We start from the raw sequence: 23,005 nt of genomic DNA, 5'->3' as shown, positions 1-23,005 counted from the left end.
TAAAACAGAAATCTCCTTACCTCTTAAACAAACAGCAAGCACTTCCTCCCACCCCAAACCCCTGCCAACCACCATTCTACTTTCTGTCTTTATGAATTTGACTACTCTGGATACCTCGTGTAAGTGAAATCATACAGTATTTCCCCTTTTGTGACTGGCTTATTTCGCTCAGCACAATATGCACAAAGTTCATACATGTTGCAACATGTGTCAGAATTTTCTTCCTTTCCAAGGCTGAATAATAGTTTTTGGTATGTATATACCATATTTTGTTATCTATTCATCTGTCAGTGGACGCTTGAGTTGATTCTATCTTTGGTTATTGCAAATAGTGCGCTGTGAACCTGAGTAGATAAATATCTCTTCAAGTGCCTATAGTCTTAAACAGATTTTAGTAATCACTTTAAGAGATTTTAAATAATATTTGGTTCTATTTTCATACCTAGTTTATGAAACACTTCCATGCCCTTTGAACTGTTTTATTTATTAAATACATCGGATATCTTTCTTAAATACTTTCTTAGGTACTTCAGTTGTGCACCTTAAAATGTACTCAACTCCTAAAAGCTAATAAATTAAAAACTACATGTATAAATACTCGAACTTATAATTTTGTAAGACCTGAAGCTTACTTAAATGATCCAATTATATATATAAGCATAGTGACAATCATCATAACTCTAGATAAGTTACTCAATAATTTATTTAAAATTGTGGTTAAAATTTAAAATTGTGGTTAAAAGGCAGTCTCTCGTGCATTAAAAAGAGTTTTGTTTTGTTTTGTTTTTTTTAAAAGACAGTTTCATGGAATAAGCCAAATGTTTTCAAGCATTACAGGTACATAATATTTGCACAGATTTCTTAAAATAAAAATATTAATTTAGTGGCTTTGATTCTCTTAAACATTTTTGTACTTAATTCTAAAATTTCTGAGGTTAAAACATTCTTAACCTCAAGGAAGGCAATTATATCAGTCATTTGAGTTTATTTAATCTAAAGATTTAGACCCTGCATGAAGTCTGGAGCTGTAGACACCCAGGGCAAATCTTACTGAAATGAAGGAAATGTTTTTATTACCCCGTATAATTTTGGGTACTGCCTTCTTTGCTTGCTCTGTTTATATCTGTGATTAGAGATTTTAGATTCTCATTATAACCTTATCATTGAAATATATGGAACCTCATTTATAACAAGAACAGAACTGCTGTGTCAAAAACTCCACTACTCGAAGAAATTAGTCTCCTAGCCAGGATCCTCAGATTAAGTTACACATATTGCACAATTCTTTATTTTACATATTTACGTCTCTTAACTCCCATACAAGATGATCACTTTATTGCATGTTGCATTTCTTGAGTTACCAAGAACATAAATACCTTCTTGCCTAAGTTGAAAAACCATGCAAATTGATAGGAAATCCTACATTTTTAAATGTACTTTCCAAGATCAGATAATTCCTTTCTGTACCAAAGTGATAATGGTACCTTATGGCGTTATCTGACTTGCAGTTACAGCATAGAAGGTCTCTAATATTGTCATTCCATTGCACAACTCCAGGGAATTACGTTTACATTAAAGTATGTGGGAAGCTTCTAAGTTACGCAGGGCACAATCTATGCAGTGGTACACTGTAACTGCATTCCACTGACAGTCACATAAATGATATTGTAGCCACATGGGCAGCTGATGTATTGTTGTCCCGCTGGCTGTTTTCCCATCTCAAATAGGGCCTCATGGGGACATCTAGTCCATTGATCTCACTGCTTTCTTTCATTTCTTTATCTGGCAGTCCTTTTCTTACTTTCCGCCTTGTCCAGCATAGATTTCATGGTCTATAATTTCAAAATATGCTAACATTCTACCCTGAGCTTCTTTGCCATTCTGTTTTTTCCCCCCACATCTGACAGATAAAAGCAAAACCTTGGATGAACCCTAATCTCTGAATGAGCTCAGCTGCCTAGAGTTGCTGGAAAAAGTCACAATAAAAATCTTCTTTCTTAACCCCAAACCCCTTACCAGACTCTGTCTGTCTTTACCTTGAGGAAACTTCTCCAAAGGTTGTCTGGTTGTACTCACTGTCTTATTTCTTCATCTCTGGTCACTTCCTTAACTCTCTCCAACGTGACTGCAACTTCCATCACTTCACCAGAAGATCTCTTGCTAAGATCACCAATGACTTGCAGATACATGGAACCAGCCTCCTGCTATTTGGTTGCTCAGCAGCATTCAGTACTGTTGAGCCTCCTTTCTACAGCATATGCTTACTTTGTCCTGTTGGAGTATAATCTCCTGTTGCTCTCCCATCTCTCTGGCTATCCATTTCCTGTTTCCTCAGTGGCCTCATCCTCTTCCAACCCACCAGCATATGCTGAAATTCCTCAAGGCTCTATCCTAGACTCGTTTCTGTTTTAACTATATTCTCTCACTCCAAGGGATTTTATCCACACCCATTACTTTGAAAACTACCCAACTCACATGACTCATTAGTGTGCATCTTCAATCCATATATTCTAAGTTGTATAACTGCACTGGATGTCTCCTATTGGGTAGCTAAAAGCACCTCAGGGTAACATGTTGAAAAATGAACCTAAAATCCTGATTGTCTTCTATTATCAGTATATCAGGAAATGACACCATCAGCCATCCTCATAAGTGAACTAAAATCCTGATCCTACTTTTGGTATCTCTTTCTTCCTCGTCTTCCACATTAACACATTCACCCATTTATTTTTTGAATTCAGGAATTTTTATTCCAAGCTCTGTTCACCTGTACAATTTCTGGTTCCACTGTATCTTGTGTCTTGATCATGGATTTCTAAAAGATTTCCTAGCATCCTTAACACTTTCTGTCTGTTCTTTACACATAAGCCAGATTGATCTTTTTCAGAATACAAATATAAGCATGTCATTCCATGCCAGAAAGAACTGTCTCTCCATTGATTTTTTTTTTTTTTTTTTTGAGACAGAGTCTTTCTCTGTCACCCAGGCTCGAGTGCAGTGGCGCGATCTTGGCTCACTGCAAGCTCTGCTTCCTGGGTTCACACCATTCTCCTGCCTCAGCCTCCCAAGTTACTGGGACTACAGGCGCCCACCACCATGCCCAGCTAATTTTTTTTGTATTTTTAGTAGAGACTGGGCTTCACCGTGTTAGCCAGGATGGTCTTGATCTTCTCTCCAGCCTCATCCTTCACCGAGCTCCTCTCTTATATGAGCCACACACTACCCTGGGTGCACCTTGCTTCCACCCTTTCATAGGGCCTTTGTACTTTATGCCCTGTTGGCCTTTTCCGTTTCCCCCAACAAACTGTAAATTAACTCTAAAAGGTCAAAGATGTTGGTGCTCCCTTCCCTCACTTTCTTCTGTATGTCTCCTTTCCCCTTTCTTTCTCATTCACCGTTTTCCCCTCACTGTTACAGCCCCAGAGCCCAGAACAATATCTAGTATATACTAGTCACTCAATAAATTCAGTTGTAGACTTAATTTCCAAGCTATACAATTAAGAGAACACTCAAGCTTCAGAACACTGTATATAAATAATTCAAAAAGGTAAATGTAAGAGATGGTTAATTGTGGTTTTATTTAGAAAAAAGTATCACAAATCTCAGCATGTTATGAAAAGGGCATTTTATTTTTTCTGTATGGTTTGGATTTTAGCAAGTGTATTATATTTTAAGAATGTCTAATTTTCTAAACTTACATTTTCTATAAACAATAATGCTCAACTTTGGTTTTCTAGCATGATTTATCATCTCTATATAAAAAGGACTTGTGAAATTACAGCAAAATTCCCAAGCAAATGTGTTTATTTAATGTAAAATGTGAACATAGATTATAATAAAAAAGAAAACAGCAAATATTAACAAAGATGTGGAAGAACTAGAACCCTCATACATTGCTGAGGATAATACAAAATGGTGCCGCTATTCTGGAAAATAATTTGGCAGTTTCATAGACAGTTAAATGTATATTTGTCAAATAACAGTTTCTTAGAAAGTTAAATGTATATTTGTCAAATAAGTAGCTTCACTCTTAAGTAACTACCAAGAGAAATAAAAACATGTATCCACACCAAGACTTTCATGCAAATGTTCATTGCAGCATTATTTATAATATCCCAAAAGTAAAAACAACCCAGATGGCCACAGACTAGTTAACAGATGTGGTATAGCCATACAATGGAAATTTACTCAGCAATTAGAAGAAATGAAGTACTGATCCATGCCTACTGTATGGTCCTGATGAACTATGCTAGGTGAAAGACGCAAGACAAAAAAAGACCACGCGTTGTATGATTTCACTTACATTAATTGTCCAGAGAAATAAAATTTATAGTTACAGAAACTAGATTAGTGGCTCACGGAGGCTGGAATGGGGAATGGACACAAGTTCTTTTTGGGTGATGAAAATGTTCTAAAACTGGATTGTGGTGATGGTTGCTTAATTCAATAAATTTACTAAAAACCACTGAATTTCACACTTAAAACAGATGAATTATGTAAGTAAATTACACTTTCCTATAGTTATTTGAAAAAGCAAAACAGCCGGGCGCGGTGGCTCAAGCCTGTAATCCCAGCACTTTGGGAGGCCGAGACGGGCGGATCACAAGGTCAGGAGATCGAGACCATCCTGGCTAACATGGTGAAACCCCGTCTCTACTAAAAAATACAAAAAACTAGCCGGGCGAGGTGGCGGGTGCCTGTAGTCCCAGCTACTAGGGAGGCTGAGGCAGGAGAATGGTGTGAACCTGGCAGGCGGAGCTTGCAGTGAGCTGAGATCCGGCCACTGCACTCCAGCTTGGGCGACAGAGCGAGACTCCGTCTCAAAAAAAAAAAAAAAAAAAAGAAAAAGAAAAACAATGGCAGCCAAAGTTTTTGATGAGTTTGCTAACTGCACTAATTGTTTAATGTGGATGAAAAGGGAAATTGCATAAGCAAATTAACATGCCTTGTTGCACTTAGATATTAGAAAGTCAAACTAGCAACATTTGTGTTTCACAGCTTAATTTTTAACAGAATTTTCTTGGTCACATCATAATGTGGAACATAACTGTTTATAGGTCACTAGTTCCAACATACTAAGTGATAAGCAATTTTTCCCTTTTACACTTGGTTAACACGCTGCAAATATGCATGTGACTATGAATGGTTAGCATGATATACATCAGTATTTTTCCCACAGTGCAACTTTTATGAAGAGAATGCATGGCCAATCAAAATTAATTAAGGTCTTTTAAGGACTCTTTTGTCCATAATTAAACTGCAGGTAGAGTTTGGGACAGGATGTTTTAACCCTATCAGGAAATTTAAATGCTACTACAGTATCTAGTATTTGTTCTTATTTTACATGATAGTAATTCTTGAATTAGTAGATAAGATTGTAAGTTTAAATTTTAAAGTATTTAGTTACTAACCAGAAAGCAAATTGTCATCATACACAAACATAAGTTCACCATCCTGACTAACACGGTGAAACCCCGGCTCCACTAAAAATACAAAAAATTAGCCGGGCGAGGTGGTGGAAGCCTGTAGTCCCAGCTACTCAGGAGGCTAAGGCAGGAGAATGGCATGAACCTGGGAGGTGGAGCTTGTAGTGAGCCAAGATCGCGCCACTGCACTCCAGCCTGGGCGACAGAGCAAGACTCCCTCTCAAAAACAACAACAACAACAACAACAAACAAGCACAGGTTCAACATATTTTGTAAGGAGTAAAATGTAAGCAAAACAAATAAGAAATGGTCAACTCTATTCCTGCCAAGGGGAAGGCTGCCTTAATTAGTGACTTCAACAAGAAAGGTCACTTGCAGAGGACAAACAGCTGTCCTTGTCCAGATATTCCCCTTCTCCACAGAGACCGTACTGAGAGGACATAATTTTAAGGTGTAGTTAAGGGAATGAATCTACTGACAAGTTGGTTTATTTATGGATTTGGTTATGAGGGAGATTCTGCAGACTTTGTTCTGGGAATCCTAAAAGTGCATAGAATGTGAACATGGGTATTCGCACATCAATCTAAAAACAATATGTGTTTTTATATTTTTTTTGCAAAAAAAATAAACTTTTCTCCACGTGTTCAGGACTTGATATAACTTATAATTAGGAATTTAATATTTGTTTAAAATGGTAAAATATTTATGTCTGAAGGACAACAGGATAGATTTTAAAAGTTTGCAACCTGACAATTTGCAGTATAGGAAGTGTGCGTATTTATAAGGTTGACGTATCTTCACATATACTCCAAAGATCTTTTTCAAAAATGAGACTTGCAGCCAGCACATCTGTTGTTCTTATGCAAGGGATTAAAATGAGCTATTTTTGTTGAAGTTCAGCTGCAGAGTAACAATGTTAAAATGGCTTGCCAAAAAATTACCTATTCTCGATTTTGTTTCTTTGTATTGAACTTTTAAACTGTTCTTTGCTTCTATCGGAGACAGCCTCATTCTTCTTGAAAGAAAATGGAAGTTTTTCGTGGTTATAAGGGTTTGGTTGTTGTACTGCAGCATTTATATGGTATCTAAGGCTTCCTAGCTTAGCATTTTGAATGTTAAATTATATCCAAGTTTGATTTTCCTAGAAACAGCTTTTCATGAAAATTATACCAACATTATTGACTCTTCCTTCTTTAAATGTCAGATAGTTTTGTTCTCATAAATCTCTGAATTAAATCTGTGTAGCTTTCCCCTTGGAGTCGAATAATATCATTTGTGTTAGACCTTATCAAGAAGCCTGAATGGTATTTTGTATTCCCAAGGATTAATAAACTGCATTGATATAATCCCTGTGTGTAAGGAAAAACACACAACTTTTTCACGTATTTCTGTTGTATTTTATAGCAAATGAGAATAATTGCATTGGTCAATCCTCAGAAAACACCTTTCTCTGATTTCTTGTATCTCTCAAAACAGCAACAACAAAAAAGCTGAAATTTAAAATTATTTAGTTCATGATTCCTTTCTGTTTTATCCAAAATTCACTGAAGTAAGTCCTAGAAGAAAGCAGGATAGAGTAGAAATACCCAGTACTAACTTTCAAACTGCCTACAGTCTAAATCAGCCCCTCTGAAACTCCCAGGTGCATATTAATGCCCTGTCTTGTTGAAAATGCAGAACCCGGGTTAGTGAGTCAGGGGTAGGGCTTGAGTCTGCATTTTTACCCAGTCCCAAAGCGATACTGATGCTGCTGGTCCATAGAAACCTTGAGAGGCAGGGATCTAAATTGACTTAATATTCGTAGAAGAATTTGCCTATGTATCACACATGCCATACATTTGCTAAGGCTTTTGTTATCACCGTAACAGAGTTGGACAATGTACAATCACCTGCTAGAGAGGAGCGATCATATAATATTAACTTACCCATAAAGAATGCATGACTATGTGCCTATTCATGAGGTCTGCCTAACTTGGCCACTCGTAGAACTAAACTGACTGACACGGAAACAGAAATCAGATTGTTAGAACTGAATATTTATAGGCAGTTTAGACTGCCCAAATATACGTGATATGGAAGAAGCATATCTTCATTGATTCATTTTAATTTGCTAAACTCTTGTTCACCTCATCAGAAAAGAAAATCTCTGCTAAGTGAAGAGGAGTCATTAATGCTGATGCCTTCAGGGCCCAGAAAGGGAACATCAGTGAATGTACTGAGCTGGGACTTAGTGGGTGACTGGGGCTGTGGTGTCCTGGAGAAAACACACTTCATCCCACCAGTGCCGTGTGGCATGGCAGGTCTAGCATGATCAGAACTTCCAATTTTTCAAGAAAAGCCAGAAATACAAATTTCATGTGGAATTTCCCAAGTTTACAATGTTGACTACTAATTTAAATTCTGTAAAAGCATTATTCAGGCCAAGAAGACACAGCTGTATCCCAGACACAGCCCTGAGCCACCCATTTACAGTGTCTAGTGTGGAACACATTGAAATCTCTTAAGGTACTTTTCATGATTGGAAAATTATGAATTTTTAACATGAAACTCTCTAGCCTTTTGTCTTTGGACACTTTGGTCAGAAGAAATAGTCTCTGTTTTATGCATTTGGAGGCACTAGTATAAGATTAGTATATGAACGTAAAACCTGTCTTTCTTTCTTCTCTCACATTCCAGATTACAGGACAGGCCCGTGTTTCACTCAGGTCAACAACCAGATGTGCCAAGGGCAGCTGACAGGCATTGTCTGCACGAAGACTCTGTGCTGCGCCACCATTGGACGGGCGTGGGGCCATCCCTGTGAGATGTGTCCAGCCCAGCCTCAGCCCTGCCGGCGGGGTTTCATCCCCAACATCCGTACTGGAGCTTGCCAAGGTGAGTCAGCTGTCTGCCTGTGAACACCATCGCAGACATGCCACTTCTCTTTTTACTGGAGTTGGAGAATCTGGCACTGTGGATGGTAGCTTTTAACAGAGTACCGATTTCCAAGAGTGGCCTCGTTAACAAGCCTGACCAGAGAAGGTTTGTCTTTTAGCCACCTAATAAATAATTGTTTCAACTCTTGATATTCATGGAGAAGAGAAAGAGATGAAGAATTGGGGGAAATGTAATAATACAGTGTAAAATATTTAATACAATCAGAGGATGAACCACTCTATTTTCATCTAGATGGCATGACTCCTCCCTGAACTATACACATGCTATACCCAGGAAAAACCTATTTTTTCTCTCTTTGTCTCATTCAAGTTATGAGAACCTGAACCCAAGTAACCAGGAGAAGAAAACCACCTAATATTTGCCCTCTGTCATTATGAATAGTGTCTTCAAAGACAAAATGTGAACTCTGTCCATGATTGCAGTTATTACAGAGTTTGTAACCTGGATTGATCGTAATCTCTGGGTTTTGACACTCCCTAACTACATTCATGACACTGATTTCTATATTAGGGCCAGATTGAGGCCCTGAGGATGCTACCTTAGTAGACTACGATCCAAGTAGCCAAACATTGTTACCTATTTGCTGGTTAATTATTTTAATTTTCAGCTGCCGCAATTCTTACCTTTTTCTAGCAACTTCTCTGATATCGTATGTCTTAAATCCATTTTTAGAGCTCGGAAATGTTCTCTCTAATGACTTCTCAAATGGTGGTTGCCTTCATATTGCATAGCAGTAAGATCACAGGAAAATATAAATGATTTTTGTATCATTCACAGAAATAATATTCATATTTGATACTTGGAGAGTTAGAGTTATTTTCTATAATTAAAACATGTACAAACTTAGATCCAAAGTCTTTCAATTTGATGTTAGTAAGCTGTGTCACAAGTGAAGATGTTATCTATTGGGCCTGTGCAAATCTTATATTGTAGAAAGTCTGTCCAGTGTCCTAAATCTCAAACGAGAATTATAGCTTGGGGAGCGCATACGTAACTTTAGTTCGTTGAATAATAAAATGTGAGTGTTCTGCAAAATTTTGTACATGTGTCCCTGACAGCAGCATCCACAGAGTTTTGCTAGTGTTGTAGTTTTATAAAAGGTGTATTTTTAAAATGGTCTATTTCTAAAATTGTTTTGAATCAGAACTACGGAGATACCCAGGGGATGACTATATAACTCAAAAATTTACCAACTTTATATTTAATCACATATGAAAACTCACTTATGTAGGCTGTGGACTTAGAATAGTTCTTTTTAGTGATGAACACAGTTCAGGCCTTAATGATGAAGATTGAGTCAAATGCCATTTTTAATCTGTTGTTTACTATGGATAGTAAAATTCTATATGTTTTGGTATGAATATTAGACTGATTATATAGAGTTCCTGATAGTGCAGCAATTTCTTCTATCGGAAGATATTCTATATTATATTCTATCTGTCTTTACTGTGCTCCATATAGTCTTTACTAAATCTTAGCATGTAGATTACCATGTAATTTACATAGTGGATATAGATTATTACTAAAAATAAAATACTATATTGATTTGCTAGTTTAATAATGACTGGATTTACTGTAGTACTAATTTTTGTTTATTACCTTCTAACATACTAACTGATTTTCTTTGTTGTTTTTAATTCTCTTTTGGCTAGAATGTAAGCAGTATGAGTGCAGAAATCTTTTTCACTTATTCACTGATGTCTCAGACATCTAGAACAGTGTGTAATATATAGTAGAAGCTCAGCAAATACCTTTTGAATTAATAAATGACATTAAGATTGAAATACTTCTAAAACCCACTATTTCAGAGAAAGAAACAGTTCAGGGTAAGAAAAGCCTTTAACTTCAACCAAAACATTCCAAATTATTGACTTTCCTCATGTTCTGTATTTATACTTATGCTTTTTTACTTTCATACTTTGTCAGAGGCCTAGTTTTTTCCTAAACACAATTATAAAAAATGTGTCATCTGATCTCAAACTTTCTGAATGTCCTTTAGGCTGTAGTAATGTCTGAAGGATTACTTATTTGATTTTGTTTATGCAGCAAAGATAAGTTTCAGGCTCCATTTGCCTAAAAATCTAAGGAATTAACAAAGTAACAGGAACAAAATGAAATTTGCCACATGATTAAAATGTCTGGAAAAGCACGTTGAAAAGTTCTGCTTTATTTCAAAATCGTGGCATAGTCAGAAAGTTCTCAATTAAATACTAATCCATAGTTCAGGCTATTTTAAGACATCTTACTGTGATTTCATTTTTTCCCTTTAAATTCCTAGACTGTTTCCTGAATACTTATGCCAAATTAATTTGGAAGAGATGGGGCATGAAAAAATAACACATTAAAACATGGTATATATATGTCATTAAAAATAATAGTGGTCTTTTATATAGGATAATTGCAAAGTTTTATAGAGTTAAAAATAAATTTCAAGTATGTGGATAACTGTAAATAGCTTAACACTAGCTCTAAATCATGGTTCCTTTGAAATTCTGAGGATAATGATATCCTGTAACTGATGCAATTAGTTGTGAATGAAACATGCTCTTGTAATAAACAGGGTAGCTGTGGAAAATGAGGGACAACAGGAAATTAAGATAATACTTAAAGAATTAAGCTGTGAGAAAATCAGTAATTTTATTTTATTTTTTTGTTTTTTCTTTATTTCTTATTAAAAAAAAGAAAAGAATAGATGTGCAGAATGTGCAGGTTTGTTACAGGAGTATATGTGTGCCATGGTGGTTGCCACACCGATTGACCCATCCACTAAGTTCCCTCCCCACACCCCACAATAGGCCCTAGTGTGTGTTATTCCCCTCTCTGTGTCCACATGTGTTCAATGTTCAACTTCCACTTTTGAGTGAGAACATGTGGTGTTTGGTTTTCTGTTCCTGTGTTAGATTGCAGAGGATGATGGCTTCCAGCTTCATCCATGTCCCAGCAAAGGACATGAAATCATCCTTTTTTATGACTGCATCATATTCCATGGTGTATATGTACCACATTTACTTTATCCAGTCTGTCATTGGTGGGCATTTGGGTTGGTTCCATGTCTTTTCTATTGTAAATAGTGCTGCAGTAAACATATGTGGGCATGTGTCTTTATAGTAGAATGATTTATAATTCACTAGGTATACACCCACTAATGGGATTGCTGGGTCAAATGGTATTGCTGGTTCAAGACCCTTGAGGAATCGCCATACTGTCTTCCACAATGGTTGAACTAATTTATATTTCCACCAACAGTGTAAAAGCATTCCTATTTCTCTACAGCCTTGCCAGCGTCTTCTGTTTCCTGACTTTTTAATAATCATCATTCTGAACAGTGTGAGATGGAGTCTCATTGTGGTTTTGATTTGCATTTATCTGATGATCAGTGATGATGAACTTTTTTCATATGTTTGTTGGCCACATAAATGCCTTCTTTTGAGAAGTGTCTGTTGATATCCTTTGCCCACTTTTTGAGGAGGTTGTTTGTCTTTTTCTTGTAAATATGTTTAAGTTCCTTATAAATTCCAGTATTAGACCTTTGTCAGATAGGTAGATTGCAAAAATTTTCTCCCATTCTGTAGATTACCTGTTCACTCTCATCATAGTTACTTTTGCTGTGCCAAAGCTCTTTAGTCTAATTCAATCACGTTTGTCAATTTTGGCTTTTGTTGCAATTGGCATTTTTGTCATGAAGTCTCTCCCCATGCCTATGTCCTGAATGGTATTACTTAGGTTTTCTTCTAGGGTTATTATGGTTTTGGATTGTACATTTAAGTCTTTAATCCATCTTGATTTTTGTATAAGGTGTAAGGAAGGAGTCCAGTTTCAGTTTTCTGCATATGGCTAGCCAGTTTTCTCAGCACCTTTTACTGATTAGGAGATCCTTTCCCCATTGCTTGTTTTTGTCAGGTTTGTTGAAGATCAGATGGTTCTAGGCGTGTAGTGTTATTTCTGAGGTTTCTATTCTGCTCCATTGGTCTATATGTCTATTTTGGTTCCGGTACTATGCTGTTTTGGTTACTGTAGCCTTGTAGTATAGTTTGAAGTCAGGTAGCGTGATGCATCCAGCTTTGTTCTTTTTGCTTAGGATTGTCTTGGCTATACTGGGTCTTCTTTGATTCCATGTGAAATTTAAAGTAGTTTTTTTCTAATTCTGTGAAGAATGTCAATGGTAGTTCAATGGGAATAGTACTGAATCTATAAATTACTTTGGATAGTATGGCCATTTTCACAATATTGATTCTTCCTATCCATGAGGACTGAATGTTTTTCCATTGTTTGTGTCCTCTGTTATTTCCTTGAGCAGTGGTTTGTAATTTTCCTTTAAGAGGCCTTTCACATCCCTCGTAAGTTGTATTCCTAGGTATTTTATTCTCTTTGTAGCAATTGTGAATGGGATTTCACTCATGATTTGACTCTCTGTTTGTCTATTATTGGTGTATAGGAATGCTTATGATTTTTGCACACCGATTTTGTATCCTGAGACAGCTTAAGGAGATTTGAGGCTGAGACAGTGCAGTTTTCTAAATATACAATCATGTCATTTGCAAACAGATACAATTTGACTTCCTCTCTTCCTATTTGAATCCCCTTTATTTCTTTCTCTTGCCTGATTGCCCTGGCCAGAACTTCCAATACTATGTTGAATAGGAGTGGTGAGAGAGGGGATCCTTGTCTTGTGCCGGTTTTCAAAGGGAGTGCTTCCAGCTTTTGCCCATTCACTATGATATTGGCTGTGGGTTTGCCATAACTAGCTCTTACTATTTTGAGATATGTTCCATCAATACCTGGTTTACTGAGAGTTTTTAACATGAAGGGATGTTGAATTTTATCGAAAATCTTTTCTGCATCTATTAAGATAATCATGTGGTTTTTGTCTTTGATTCTGTTTATGTGATGGATTACATTTATTGATTTGTGTATGTTGAACCATTGAACCAGCTTTGCATCATGAAGCTGACTTGATGGTGGTGGATAACTTTTTTGATGTGCTGCTGGATTCAGTTTGCCAATATTTTATTGAATATTTTCACAATTTGTTGTTGTTGTTGTTTTAGCAAGTTTGTTGTTATTGTTGTTGTGTCTCTGCTAGGTTGTGGTATCAGGATGATTCTGGCTTCATAAAATGAGTTAGGGAGGAGTCCCTTATTTTCAATTGTTTGGAACAGTTTCAGAAGGAATGGTACTAGCTCTTTGTATTTCTTGTAGAATTCAGCTTGAATCCGTCTGGTCCTGAGCTTTTTTTGGTTGGGAAGCTATTAGTTACTGCCTCCATTTCAGAGTTTGTTAGTGGTGTATTCAGGGTTTCAACTTCTTCCTGGTTTAGTCTTGGTAGGGTGTATGCATCCAGGAATTTATCCATTTCTACTAGATTTTCTAGTTTATTTATGTAGAGATGTTTATAGTATTCTCTGATGGTAGTTTGTATTTCTTTGGGGTCAGTGGTGATATCCCCTGTATCATTTTTTATTGTGTCTATTTGATTCTTCTCTCTCTTTTTCTTTATTAGTCTAGTTAGCAGTCTGTCAATTTCATTAATTTTTTCAAAACACCAGCTCCTTTTTTTGGAGAGTTTTTCTTGTCTCTAACTCCTTCAATTCTTCTCTAATCTTAGTTATTTCTTGTCTTCTGCTAGCTTTTGAATTAGTTTGCTCTTGCCTTTCTAGCTCTTTTAATTGTGATGTTAGGGTGTCAATTTGAGATCTTTCTAGCTTTCTGATGTGGGCATTCAGTAATATAAATTTTGTTCTTAACACTGCTTTAGCTGTGTCCCAGAGATTCTGATACGTTGTCTCTTTGTTCTCATTAGTTTCAAAGAACTTCTTGATTTCTGCCTTACTTTCAATATTTGCCCAGGAGTCATTCAGGAGCAGGTTGTTCAATTTCCATGACCTTGTGTGGTTTTGACTGAGTTTCTTAATCCTGAGTTCTAATTTGATTGCACTGTGGTCTGAGAGACTGTTTGTTATTATTTCTGTTCTTTTGCATTTGCTGAGGAGTGTTTTACTTCCAATTACGTGGTCAATTTTAGAATAAGTGGCACTGAGAAGAATGTATATTCTGTTGATTTGGGGCAGAGAGTTCTGTAGGTATCTAGTAGGTCCACTTGATCCAGAGCTGAGTCCAAGTACTGAATATTTTTGTTAATTTCTTGTCTCATTTATCTGTCTAATACTGACAGTGGGGTGTTAAAAGTCTCCCACTATTATTGTGTGGAAGTCTAAGTCTCTTTGTAGGCCTCTAATAACTTGTTTTATGAATCTGGGTGCTCTTGTATTGGGTGCGTATATATTCAGAAGAGTTAGTTCTTTTTGTTGAATTGTTCCCTTTATCTTTACATAATGCCCTTTTTTGTCTTTTTTGATCTTTGCTGCTTTAAAATCTGTTTTGTCAGAGACCAGGATTGCAACCCCTGCATTTTTTTTGTTTTCCATTTGCTTGGTAAATATTCCTCCATCCCTTTATTTTGAGCCTGTGTGTGCCTTTGCATGTAAGATGGATTTCCTCAATACAGCACACCCACACCGATGGGTCTTGACAGCTTATCCAATTTGCCAATGTATGTCTTTTAATTGGGGCATTTAGCCCGTTTACATTTAAGGTTAGTATTGTCATGTGTGAATTTGATCCTGTTATCAAAATGCTATTTGGTTATTTTGCACACTAGTTCATGCAGTTTCTTCACAGTGTCATTGGTCTTTATATTTTGGTGTGTTTTTGCAGCGTCTGGTCCTGGTTTTTCCTTTCCATATTTAGTGATTCTTTCATGAACTCTTGTGGAGCAGGCCTGGTGGTAACAAAATCCCTCAGCATTTGCTTTTCTGGAAAATATTTTATTTCTCCTTTGCTAATGAAGCTTAGCTTGGCTGGATATGAAATTCTGGGTTGAAAATTCTTTTCTTGAGAATGTTGAGTATTGGCCCCCAATCTTTTCTGGCTTGTAGAGTTTCTGCTGAGAGGTCCACTGTTAGTCTGATGGGCTTCCCTTTGTGGGTGACCTGGCCTTTCTCTCTGACTGCCCTTAACAGTTTTTCGTTCATTTCAACCTTGAAGAATCTGATATTATGTGTCTTGGGGTTGATCTTCTTATGGAGTATCTTAATGGTGTTCTCTGTATTTTCTGAATTTGCATGTTGGCCTGTCTTACTAGGTTGGGGAAGTTCTTCTGGATAATATCCAGAAGTATGTTTTCCAGCTTGTTTCCATTCTCCCTATCTCCTCCTGGTACTCCAATCAGTCATAGGTTCGGTCGTTTCATGAAGTCCCATGTTTCTTGGAGGCTTTGTTCATTCCTTTTCATTCTTTTTTCTCTATTCTTGTCTGCATATCTTATTTCTGTAAGGTGGTCTGAAGGCTCTGATGTCCTTTCTTCTACTTGGTCGATTCGGCTGTTGATACTTGTGTATGCTTCATGAAAGTTCTCATGCTGTGTTTTTCAGCTCCCTTAGGTCGTTTATGTTCCTCTCTAAACTGGTTATTCTAGTTAGCAATTCCTCTCACCTTTTATCAAAGTTCTTAGCTTCTTTGCATTGGCTTAGAACATACTCCTTTGACTCATCGTAGTTTTTTATTTCCCATCTTGTGAAGCCTACTTCTGTCAGTTCGTCCATCTGATCCTTCGTTTAGCTCTGCACCCTTGATGGAGAGATGTTGCAGTCATTTGAAGGAGAAGAGGCACTCTGGCCTTTTGTGTTTTCAGCATTTTTTCATTGATTCTTTCTCGTCTTCGTGAGTTTGTCTAGTTTCCATCTCTGTAGCTGCTGACCCTTAGATGGGGTTTTTATGAGGGCCTTTTTATTGTTGATGATGCTGTTGTTGTCATTTTCTGCTTGTTTGTCTTTTTATCAGTAGTCAAGTCCCTTTTCTGTAGGGCTGCTGCAGTTTGTTGGGGGTTCACTTCAGGCCTTACTCATCTGATTTGCCCCCATGCCTGGAGATGTCACTCAAGGAGGCTGGAGAGCCACAAAGATGGGTGCCTGCTCCCTCTGGGACCTCTGACCTCTACGGGCACCTACCTGATGCCAGTAGGATCTCTTCTCTGTAGAGTATCTGACAACCCCTTTTGGAGGATCTCACCCAGTTGGGTGGCACTGGGAGCAGGATCCGTTTAATGAAGCAGTTTGTCCTTTGGTGGAGTGTATTTCACTGGGAAGAAACCCACTCGCCCAGGCTGCCCAGATTCCTCAGAACTTCCAGGAGGCGAGGCTAAATCTGCTGATCCCCAGAGACTGCAGCCACCCCTCCTGCTAGGGTCTCAGGCCCAGGGAGATCCAAATTCTGTTGCTGAGCCTCTGGCTGGAGTTATTGGAGATCCTGCAAGGGAGGCTTCACCCGCTGAGGAAGGATGGGTCAGGGTTAGACCTGAAGAGGCACTCTGGTCTCAGACTGCCGCAGCCAGTGTGGTGGGCTGTGAGGACGAGTCTTGGGACCAAGCCATCCAGCCTCCCTGGCTCCAGCAAGGGAAGAGCACAAGTGGGAGCTATAGAAATGGGTGCAGCCCTTCCCCCTACCCAGGGAGCTTAGTGTGTTCAGCAGTTGCTTTTTTTTTTTTTTGCTGCCCCTCCCCCAAGGAGCTCAAAAGGCTTAGCCAGCAGACAGCCGCAGCTGGTGCTGGTTGCCACAACCCTCTGGGGAGCTCCACAGGCTTAAGCAGATTCCTGCTGAGAGGCCGTAATAAGCTGTACGTTCCCGGGTTGAGACGGTAGGCCCCTGTGGCGTGAGTTTGCGAAGTGGTATCCTCCGATTCGTGGGTTGCACAGTTCCGTGGCAAAAACAGTTTCCCAGGCTGGGTAGCACACTCACTCATGGCTTCCCTTGGCTGCAGGGAGGGGTTCCCCATCCCCGTGTGACTCTCAGGTGGGCCACCACACCACACTACTCATCCTTCTCTCTGGATCACGCCAGCCTTCTAGTCATCTTTGATGAAAGAACCTGGATACCTTGGTTGCCGCTGAAGGATTCACACGCTTAGTATGTTTTTTCTGATGGGAGCCTCTGAGCGGCGCTACTTCTAGTCAGCCATCTTGGCCCCACATTTTATTTTAAACTGTTGTCATGCTAACGTTCTGGACTTAAGCAGTGTCAGAAAAGTGTGCCCTCCTAGGATACTGTGAAGTCATATCAATTCTTGATGGCTTTAATATTGAGAGCCATTTGAGTTTTAGCCCTTGTGTGTAATCCGCATTTAATCTCCTACTTTCTTCCATTTTATACACTGAAGGACCAAAGTTAACTCATATAGGACTTAAAATTTAAGCTATCATAAAACGAGTGAATTAAAAATGTTAAAAGTATCATTAAGCCCTTTTCCAATAATATTTATGAACTTTAAATATATCACAAATTGCCATGTGCATATGATGTATAATTTTCTTACAAAGTTTCTTCTTTTTTTTGTCTTTAGTCTCATGAACCTACCCTAATTAGGAGTGACATTTTGCTTAAGATTAGTACTTGGCTTTGGATCTTTTAGGTTTTCAAATGAACAGGGTGCTCCTGAAATTTTAAAAAATATATTAAAATTAAACTGGCATAATTATTAATTTGTGCCATGTGATATTTAGGGATTAGGCTTTTAAACTACTTTAAATGCTTCAAAACTGAAGATATGGCAGAAGAAAATCGCTTGTCATCTCTTGCTTTATCATTGATGGTAGTAACATTGATGCCAAGCCCCTGCTCCATTCCAGGTAACGTGAAATGCACAGGAATTCACATATTTGACACGGGCCCTAGCTAGGACACAGGATAAGGTCATGAATAAATAAATAACAAGACAGACCCTAAATCAATTTCTGCAAAACAAATGCTGGTGTGTGTTCTTTTCGTACAGCGTTAGTGTACCAGAAACATAATTTCTTTAGTCTGACTGCATGTAAGAAGAGTAGAGGAGTTTAGTTTAATCTCGGCTGAAATCAGGCATATGTTGCTAGCTCCTCAAATGTCGAATGAGCAGAAGACGCCCTGAGTAGAAAGTTATTTCCAAGCCTTCTACATAGCCAAAGTAAAAAGGAAATTGGCTATTATCTGATTTATTTGTTTAGAATAAATTATTAAAGATAGTTACAGCCAAAACAAATTCATCTTGGCTGCCTACATTAACCAAGTTAACGAGATCATTATAAAGTCTAACTTTAACTCATGCTGTATTAACACAAGCTATTCCTATACAATTAAAAAACTTTACTTAAAGCAAATTCAATTATAGAAACTCCTATTTAAAGATAGCAGAATATTCATCTTCTAACCTCACAAAAAACTAACATGAAAATGAATAATAAAGAACAACACATCATTCTGAAATAAAATCCTGGAACAAAAACAATGATGAGCATATGCAGCTGTTGGGAAGTCACTGGGACAGGGAGGGTTTTCTAAGCATTTACTCTGAGTATCATAATCCTGAAAGGTGTTTGAACCTACTACGAGCAGAGAGCTAGGGTTGTGGATGTTCTATTGGAGAGGAGGAGATGTTCCCATAATAGACAGATCTACTTCAGACCCTCACAGTAACAGAGGGTAATGGAAGGAGAAAGTGTGGGGGCAAGCCATTTCTGAATATTCTCCACCCAGTCTTCCAGACACTGCTTGAGTGAAGTACAGGAGGGTGGAAGGACAAAGAGGAAGTATGGACCACTAGCATGCAATCTGTAAATATAAGTGTCACACCACAAACTGACAGTTGAAAATTGATGCTCAAGGGAAGAAAAAAGTTGGGGGAGGAGTTTGGTGACAAACTGAGGACTATGCCTTGCAGAAGTTTCAAACCAATGCATTTCCTTTGAGCCTTCCCCACTCTGCATTTCAGCAGGAAATGGCTGCATTGAGAGATGAATAATAAAGAGAAAGGCCTGCATATAAAAACTGAAAAAAAAAAAAAAAACAACCATAAGCAAAAGGCAGGTATGAACATGCTTCAGAGAATTACTACCCAAATAAATGCAAAGTTTATATACTTCTCTCTGATCTCAAGGAAATTAAAAACAATGATGCTCTGTGGAACATCAATAGGGAGGCCAGAGTGGATGCCAAGAAGCCAGTTACAAAGTTCCTGCAGTAGTCCAGGTGCTATTTGATGGAGGCTGAGACTGGGTAGTAGCAAAGGAAAGATTTGAGATATTCTTGGAAAGTAAGCAGTTGTTGCTGATAGGGTGATATGACATAAGTGAGAGGAACATGCCAAGTTTCTCTCTTAGGCTTCTGATTTTAACAGCTGGAACATGATGGTAGCATTTGTTGAGATAAGATCGAGATAGAACCATGGTCTATTCTTATTACAATTTCAGGGTCCAGCAGATATCAAGTTACCAATATATACTTGTTTTGATGATCATTTTAACGTTTGAATTTTGTGTATCATACATGAGTAGATATTCAGCCAGAATCAAGCCATATTAAATGATTGCCAGGACACCCCATATGTCTCAGATTCCAAATAGAAATAGACCTATTCTTTAGTTGTGCTGTCCTTAAAGTTAGAGATTTGTTTTCATAGAAATAAAATATTATGTGTTAATATCTACAGAGTATATAAATAAGAATTTCTGTTTACTAATGGAAATAATAGGCATTGGGGACTCCAAATGTAGGGAGGCTGAGAGGAGGGATGAGGTCTGAAAAATTACTTACTGAGTACCTATTGAGTTTTCACTATTTGGATAATGGGTTAAGTAGAAGCCCAAACCTTACCATTATGCAATATATTCACTTAACAAACCCGCACTTGTATCCCTGAAACTATAAAAATTAAAAAGAAAAAACAAATTCAATGTAAAAAAATTAAAATTAGAAATGGATCTAATTTGGTAACAAGAAAAGTTAAAAAACACACTATGAAATACAGTAGTAATTTCTATGTCTCCTGGTTCCTACACATATAAATTAAATGAACCATTTTTATATGCCTATAGTACTGCATGCACATAGTTTCCATATTTGGACATGAACTAAAAATAATATATCATCTAATAATTTATGTAATAAAATAAGTTTAATTTTTTAGAACAAATTTGCTTGGAGAATTTGGAGAATAAATGAAGTTATAAACTAGAATTATTTCTGCTTTGTTACATTGTTTTTAACCTTAATAGACATGGACTGACGTTATTGCATAAAGTATAAGTTTCAAAATATATAATTGTGTTCTCTAAAATTGTTACATGTGATTTGGAATAATTCAAAATTTAAAGAAATAGTAAGTTTTTGCCTGAATCAAAGGAATAAACCAAGATACATCTGTACAGTCTGGTCACTGGAGAATTAATCAATCATTAGTAGTTGCTTGTGATAGGACTTTGCAGATGTAGAAATTCTTGCATAGTTTGAAGGCTAGAGGCTTGCTTTTTTATAAAGAGCATATCTAGTTCCAAATTGGTTATTTCTTGGTTATTTCTATATGATTTCTTTTAAATTTTCTTTTTTATTTTAACTGCTAACTTGATCTAACTAAAAGAAGTTAATTCTACGTAACTGCAGAGTCTAGGAGACTTCAAAAATAAGGGTTTCGTTCTCCTTCTAAAAAAAATACTTTTCAGGCAGTTACAAAATAAATCCTATGATGTTGGATTGTTTTTCTTTTTGAAAAATCACTGAATCTACTACAGTCTGTATGCAGCATACAATTTTATGAATAATATTAAGGTTTTATAGACTTGGTCTCATTTTTCAGCTTTTCCCATGATATTTTTTCTCTGATTTATCTGCCAGGAGAACAAGTTTCTAGAGCTCTTTTATACCACACTGTAATGAGAGTGGGAGTGTAGTACATTTAAAAATGAGGTTTAAGGCTGTGCGCAGTGGCTCACTCCTGTAATCCCAGCACTTTGGGAGGCCAAGGCGGGTGGATCACCTGAGGTCAGGAGTTCGAGGCCAACCTGACCAACATTGTGAAACCCTATCTCTACTATAAGTACAACATTAGCTGGGTGAGGTGTCTCATACCTGTAATCCCAGCTACAGGCAGGAGAATCACTTGAACTGAGGAGGTGGAGGTTGCAGTGAGCCAAGATCGTGCCACTGCACTCCAACCTGGGCAACAAGAGCAAATATAATAATAATGTCTCAAAAAATAATACTAATAACAATAATAATGAGGTTTAAAATGTGCTGAATTAGAATGTTCAGTATATAGATTTCTTGCCATATATTGTATTCATAGTTGATTTTTTGTTTACATCATGTATCCTTTAATAAGATACTGAAATCTACTTTAATTCAGTAAAAAATACTTTGGACTATTGTAATTGGCTCAATAGATATAGCTAATAGGAGGAAGAAATAGTTTGTAGGCTTGAATTCACTAATTTACACACTGAGATACACAGAACTTTTGAGCTTACCAAAAATTAATAGGGCAAATTGATATGTACGGACACAGAGATGTGCTCACGAAATATTTTATAATGAAGAAAAACAAGATGCAGAAAAACACATAGAATGTGGTTTCATTCTTGTTAAATAAACAGACCACCATTCTGAATATGTGTGTGAATAAAAGTGAAAAGACAGAAGCAAATTTATATCAATGGTTATTTAATTTTCTATTTTCTGTATCTTTAACATTTGTTGCAATGAGATATGTTATTTCATAATTAAGTATATAGCATTAATAAATCTATTATGTAAGCTTGTAAGTTTGAATAGATTGTAACAAATTTGTGTAAATTTACATATTTATTTTCATATATGGTGTTTATTATAAAAATCGACTGGTTTTTTACTTGTATTTCCAAAAGCCAAGTTTTATAGTAATTGATTATCTCTATTGTTTGTTTTGTATTTTTTCATCATTATTTTATTGATTCCATTTACTTTGGGTTTAATTTGCTCTTCTTTTTAAAATATCTTAATATGGAAACTTAAATCACTGATTTAAGAAGTTTCTCTTTTTATACTATAAGCATTTTAATGCTATACATTTACCTCTAAGCACCATTTTAGCTGCGTCCTACAAATTTTGATATGGTGTATCTTCATTTTAAGTTAATTCAAAATATGTTCTAGTTTTCCATGTGATTTCTTCTTTGACCCGTGCATTATTTCAAAGTATGTTGCTTAAATTTCAGGTATTTGAGGTTGTTCCAGATTTTTTTCCTTTATTACCTTCCAGTTTAACTCTGTTGTGTTTGGGGAACATGTTTTGGATTATTTTAACTTTCTTTTACATTTAATGAACCTTTTGCATGGCCTCAGAATATAGTCTTTCTTGATAAATATTCCATGTGCACTTGATAAGAATGTGTGTTCTGCCTAAGTGAGGTGGAATATTTTATAAATATCAACTAGGACAAGTTGGTTGAAAGTATGGTTCAAGTCTAATGTATCCCTGATGATTTTCAGTCTACTTATTCTTTAGTTAAGAGAAGAATGTGGAAATTCCACATACTTGCAGGTTATTTATTTCTGTTTTCAATTTTATCTGCTGAAATTACCCTTGCTCCAGGTGTTTAATGCTTTATAATCATGCATAGACAGCATTATCATATCTTCTTGATGAAATGACCCCTTTGTCATTATGCAATGTGCATTTTTATCCACACACAATATTATTTGTTGTGATGAGTACTACTTGTAGTATTAACATAGCTATTCCAGATTTTTTTTTGATTGAGTTCTTAACATATCTTTTTCATCCCTTTACTTTTTAAGATATC

The 23,005-nt window shown here is 36.8% G+C and overlaps 1 protein-coding gene across 1 annotated transcript in view; it reads left to right on the top strand.

Moving 5' to 3' along the window:
- FBN2 (fibrillin 2) overlaps positions 1-23,005 on the top strand; it is a 269,644-nt gene that overhangs the window by 67,893 nt on the left and 178,746 nt on the right. The window contains exon 6 of the mRNA XM_005557677.4: positions 8,103-8,300. Within this exon, the coding sequence (XP_005557734.3) occupies positions 8,103-8,300 (198 nt within the window). The remainder of the gene's footprint in view (positions 1-8,102; positions 8,301-23,005) is intronic.

Source organism: Macaca fascicularis, chromosome 6 (assembly GCF_037993035.2).
Source record: "Macaca fascicularis isolate 582-1 chromosome 6, T2T-MFA8v1.1".
Taxonomy (NCBI): Eukaryota; Metazoa; Chordata; class Mammalia; order Primates; family Cercopithecidae; genus Macaca; species Macaca fascicularis.
The sequence above is the reverse complement of the archived record's forward strand: the minus strand, read 5'-3'. Positions and strand labels throughout refer to the sequence as shown.